This window comes from Limulus polyphemus, unplaced genomic scaffold (assembly GCF_000517525.1).
Source record: "Limulus polyphemus unplaced genomic scaffold, Limulus_polyphemus-2.1.2 Scaffold9175, whole genome shotgun sequence".
Taxonomy (NCBI): Eukaryota; Metazoa; Arthropoda; class Merostomata; order Xiphosura; family Limulidae; genus Limulus; species Limulus polyphemus.
In genome coordinates, this window is record NW_013674785.1 from 2,104 (window position 1) to 8,162 (window position 6,059).

The 6,059-nt window shown below is 32.1% G+C and overlaps 1 protein-coding gene across 2 annotated transcripts; it reads right to left on the reverse strand.

Moving 5' to 3' along the window:
- Positions 1 to 1,448: 1,448 nt before the first annotated feature.
- Positions 1,449 to 6,059, reverse strand: LOC106475790. 2 transcript variants are annotated; one of them, XM_022379825.1, is made up of 4 exons: positions 5,681 to 6,059; positions 4,111 to 4,212; positions 3,724 to 3,857; positions 1,449 to 1,772 (listed from the first exon to the last, which is right to left on the reverse strand). In XM_022379825.1, the coding sequence occupies exons 1-4, from the start codon at positions 5,693 to 5,695 to the stop codon at positions 1,748 to 1,750; spliced, it is 276 nt and encodes a 91-aa protein (XP_022235533.1). In that variant the 5' UTR covers positions 5,696 to 6,059; the 3' UTR covers positions 1,449 to 1,747. The 2 variants fall into 2 exon arrangements, with proteins under 2 accessions (XP_022235533.1, XP_022235534.1); XM_022379826.1 differs by lacking the exon at positions 5,681 to 6,059 and adding an exon at positions 4,810 to 4,933.

Sequence of the window (6,059 nt, forward strand, 5' to 3'; positions counted from 1 at the left end):
CCAGCACAGAGGTAACAAGGTTGGTACAGTCATCAGGATTCAAGAAGTCTAAAGATACTGAAAACCTCATCTTTTAGCCTACAGAAACTGGAAATCTGATGCTACAAAATCATCATGTACAGGTCTACATAAACTACTAACCTGGTGGTCACTGATACCATGTTGTTCATGTTCTCAAAGTGTTTTTTATTCTATTTTACAACATGCATATACTTTAGTCTTGGCACTAAAAAGGTTCACGTTTTGGAGTGCAACAGAAATTTTTATCAAGAAAAATAAACAGTCTGTTTTCACTAATCCATTCAAATAAGGGATCTATAGGGGATCTGGGAAGGAGAGAAAAAACAGGTACAAACTGAAATAGAAAAGTCTTCTTATTAACTTTGTTCTATTTGAAAAAGATTTTTAAAAGAAAATTAATAAAAAATAAAATTGAAGGACAATATGGAACCTATTGTCCACAAAGACTATCTCTTCCACTAAACTAAATGTTAGAAAAAAACAGCTAAAAGCCAGCCCTTATGATTCAAATATTTATCTACCCTACCTTAAATGTTTTTAAATTAAATACATCCACCACATCCGTAGGCAACCCATTCCAAAGAACAATTATCCTGTTAGAAGAATAACACCATCTTAGCTAAAGATGACTTCTATCTAACCATAATTCATATTTGTGTCCCTGAGTCCTACTATTCTCACAATGAAGCATGAAAAAAAGATGATACATCACCACTATAAATTCCCTTAATGGCATTAAGCACTTCAATCAGATCACCTCTAATTTTCCTTTTTTTAAGAGAAAACAACTTCAGAGATCTTAACATGTCCTCATATGAAATCTTTCCATCCGAGGTATCCCTCCCCTGAACACATTTACATTATTTCAATACTCTACATAATAATAATAATAAACATAATACTCCAAACATGGCCTAGTCAGTGACCTATACAATGAAATAATAACTTCGTTTTTAGACTTGTATTCAATATTTTTCTAGATACAACCTAAAATCCCATTTGCCATAGCACTAGCAACAGCACATTGCTTGGATGATTTAAGAAGCCAATTAACAGAATACCAAAATCCTTTCTTTCCACAACACTGTTAGGTTTATTCCCATAAAAATTATATTCATAATTCATATTATGATAACCCAAATGCATTATTTTGCATTTATTATAATTAAAATTCACCTGCCCTCTATTTGCCCAATTCACCAAATGATCTGAATCCTTTTTTTTTAAAAACACCAGCATCCTCTTCACAGCTAGCAACACCAAAGACCTCAATATCATTAATAAATCTAAGTAATTTCTTGACCATTTCTTCATTTACTTAAACAATAGATATTATCTTGGGTTGAATTAATACTCTTGACCAATTGTTTCTATTAAAATACCAGACATAATTTGTCACAAACATTACCAGGAAAACTCTTCCCAGATCATTCTTGCACATGTTGAGCTTTATTACACATTACAGAAAAAAGTTTTCTTAAATAAATTGATTTGTATCCTAAATAATATCTACAAAGTCAAATAGTTACACAGTTTTATTTATACAATCATTTCTTTTTTCCTGCCTGGATTTTTGGATTTCTTATCTCATCTAGTTGCCGTTTAAAGTCTTCCAGTTGTAAATCAGGAATGTAGCGCATTTCATCAAACTCCTGTTTGTGAAACTGAACACAAAGATTCACTCCCTCTGGTAGTGACTTTTGAATCACTTCCAGGAAGGTTGGAGCTAAAGTTGCTGAAAGTCCTGACACCTGGAATAATATATGAATACATGCATTTTAATATTACATATAAACACACTTGGACCACACATGAAACTACTCTCTATAAGTCAACAAATGTTAAAAACTAACACCTGGATCAGGATGTAAAAAAAAGTAGCTATTACTTAACAGACCTACCTGTAATACAATGTTTTGATTATCAACTGCTACAAATAGTAGTTATAATCACTGTATATGTTTTCCCAATTAAACAACAAAGAAATAATTTTACATATACTATAACTCTATCCTAATGCAATCAACACACATACAGCATTGCTCCATTTCTTGAGTTTCTATGATAAACAATAACAGGAATTGCATCCTGTTTTAACACGCATACAGCATTGCTCCATTTCTTGAGTTTCTATGATAAACAATAACAGGAATTGCATCCTGTTTCAACACACATACAGCATTGCTCCATTTCTTGAGTTTCTATGATAAACAATAACAGGAATTGCATCCTGTTTCAACACACATAAAGCATTGATTTACTTTTTGAATTTCCATAGTATACAGTAACAGGAAGTTGTTTTCTTGTGTAAAGCAATATTTTTTTTCAGCTGGGCAACCCCCCCACAGTCTCTGCATGTTACCACTTTCAAACCTGAAAGCACAGTTGTAGAAAACAATTATCATCTTAATATTTATGAAAGGAATGTTCAGGTATGTTACAAGTTACCACTATAAACTCTCCACATGTATTCATCTATGATAAACAATAACAGGAATTGCATCCTGTTTATACAGCATTGCTCCATTTCTTGAGTTTGTGTGTTAAAACAGGATGCAATTCCTGTTATTGTTTATCATAGAAACTCAAGTAGGTCAATGCTGCATGTGTTAAAACAGGATGCAATTCCTGTTATTGTTTATCATAGGAACTCAAGAAGTAGATCAGTGCTGTACATGTGTTAAAAGAGGATGCAATTCAACTAGTGAAACTAGGAGTAAGGAAGTACGGATAACATTACTACATGAATAAAGTAGTAGTGCTTATAGATAGTACCAACGGCAATGGATCTGTCATCCCTCAGAGCCCCATCTCAAGTCTCTCAGACAGCAATGTTTATGTGTTAAGACTATGTAAATGAATTTCTTCATTTGTTTATAGACACTTACAGTATTGCTAACATCACACTGCTAAGTTTTAATATTTGTCTCCAATATCCAGGTTTTGAAAGCTTTGCTATATCTGGTGTCTTTTACTATACAAGTCAATCAGTTTGTCATTTTTATCACAACAGGTGTTTGGGTGTTGTGGAATAGATTTAATCCACTTAAGTTTAACAATAAAACAACAACCTCACAGTCATTGAGATGCCCACACAGCCATAAGATTCATTCAGAACTCAATGTAGCTAACATCTTACAGAGCAGTCTGGGCAGGTCACTTAACTGCTTTAAATACACACAGTACCGCATTTACATTTTATAAACTTTGCACATTCAAATACATAATACCAGAACCAAATAATATTCTGTATGCAAGGAATGAATTTTCCCCTAATTGTTTATTACAGAAATTCAACAAAGTAGAGCAATGTTGTATAGGTGTTAAAACGGAATTCAATAAAAGATATGAACACCATAACAATTCCTGTTATTGTTTATTAGAGAAACTCAAGAAGCATAGTTTTAAATCCAGCTACATAATCAACTTGCAGTTCCATTCCTTTTACATTTCAGTAACAGCTAACAGTTTCATCAAAAACACGTCAAAGAACCTGAAAAATTCTATTTACTGGATATGCAGTAAAAATGGACAAAACAATACAATAAAGCATTTTTCATTTACTGTAAGTTATTAACAACATAGTGTAAAATACAAAAATGTATGTGAGACATTAAATTATATATATATAATGCAATTTCATAGTTTGATATTAAAATTTTTAAACTATAACCCTTGGGGTTTTTCTTGTACCTTACTCACCTGTCTTCAACTTCAATATCCATTTTCAAAGCTATGTTGTGTACATACTTAGCAAACTGCTCCAGGACAGCAAAGTCATGGCCCTTCACCTGGACATTGAGAACCTCATACAGTGGCACCGAGGGCTTTAAAAGCTAAAACAGAAAATTCATTCAAAGTATCTGTAAGCATCTCAGTGATTTCATACATTTACAATAAATTTGAATTAGGTTTTCAATCAACTGTATAGCCAAGTTGCATTTTTGTTTTTCATTATTCCTGGGTAATTCTGATAGCATCAGTGAGTTACAATATAGCTTAGAAATCTGAAACACTAAAAGGTGCAGAAAAGATGTTTTTAAAAGTATTTCTAGAAGTGAACCTACAAGCTCCTAATATTGTTCTTACCTCTAAATATTCAGGTTCATAAGACGAACTTTTCCTGTGCTGCATGGTAAACATGCTAGCTCTGTGAACACTTCGTAGCAAGTAACAGTTTCTTACAAACATCTGTAAAAAAATAAATAGAGGTTATCTGATTTAAATAGCAACAGCTTCATTTTGAAAGAGTATTTATAGGCCATAATATCAACTAATAATATACAGTATATGAACTTTTGAACTGGTTATTTAACTATTAAAAACACTGAAATCTTACATTTCCAAATCATTTAACACATATGTCTACAATGAATGTAACAATTTTCTGAGAAGTCTGGGACCTTTATATTAGTGATCAAAAAACTAGATTTCTTGGGACTATCTACAACTTATTGTAATTACATAATGCAAAAATCACTCTTTGTATTTTCTCAGAGGCATCACTAGGTGCTGGCACACAGGGCCCAAACCAAATTCTGTTTGACAGTGCCTCGAATCCCCAGTTGGTGTTGTTAAAAATTGGAATAGGAAACCACGATCAATATCATACTGAAACACCAAAAATTCTCACACCTATGGGCTTGAGCCCTAAATCTTTTAAGCACCTAGTGATGCCTCTGAATGCCCTTCATGAATTTATGAAAGACAAAGTTATTTTTCTAGGAAGGTGCTAGGCTAGTCTCATAATTTGACCTTTAGGACCACTTCTCAGTCTAATGTTCTTACTCTATATCCAGCTAAATATCTTCCAATGCCAATGACTGGTGGAGTGACAAGCCCTTTCACAACATACACCTACTGTAATACAAGACTATAAATAATTTCAAATGTTTTAAATGGATCGAAATGTGGGTGGAATATTAAAAATTGAAAGTCACAGTAAAACCATTACATTTCCAGAGGTACCTTTATTTTATCGTCTATAAAATGTTTTTTGAATTAAAGACGATCTTTATGTGCAAATAAAGGTACCTCTGGAAATGTAATGGTTTTACTGTGACTTTCAACTTTTAATATTCCACCCACATTTCGATTCATTTAATTTTATCGTCTATAAAATGTTTTTGAATTATAGACGATTTTTATGTGAAAACCTTCTTATCAGATACTTAGTCTCAGGCCATCTTTAAAAAAATTAACCATTGTAAAAAAATATATAATTTGTCTTCAGCTGTCAAACCTGATTTTATATATATATATATATATATATAATTTACACCTTCTCCCTGTACAAGATAGAATATAACATATTATAAGTATCTTTTTTTCCGCCTGCATTTATTGCAAAATTTGTCATAATTGGCCACCATAATTAATGTACACTGTGAGAGGGTGTATTACTCCATTAATTAAATAGGCACTGGATTTGAAGAAAGTAGCCCGATAAAATTAAAAAGCACAAATGCATTAGTCTCTCGAGCTCAGTCTAGGGTTAGACTACCGCTAAGCCTAACAGTAATATTATTGCTTATTTCTATGTTCTAGTTGTAGACTAAATAATCTGTGTTTGTAACGCCAAAACTAGCAAGGAAAAATACGATACATTTTCTGTATAACACTAATTCAAAGTTTTATACTTAAATTCAAATTCATTTACCTTTGCAGTAAGCATGTTGATTTTGCTAATATTATATACTTAAGATTCCGAAGGCAATATTAAACTATTTGAACAGTATAACTGGATGCATTTGTTATTGAATTTGAACACTGTTAACCTACTTTCGCGTTGCATTTGCTGCCTCACGTGAATATTCTACATTCGCCTTTCACTAGAAAAATTGCTATAACTTGTTTAGGAGTTACTTGTGTTGCTTCTCATAATTAGCTTACAGTTTATATAAGAATTTATTGATAAGTATAGTTAATAACTTAACTTTAGATTATTTAGATCAAAAAGTCGAAGTAAGGCCTAATAATAATATTAATATATATTAGTTTGGGAACTGTATGAACACCGGCAGTGACAACGCGATCCT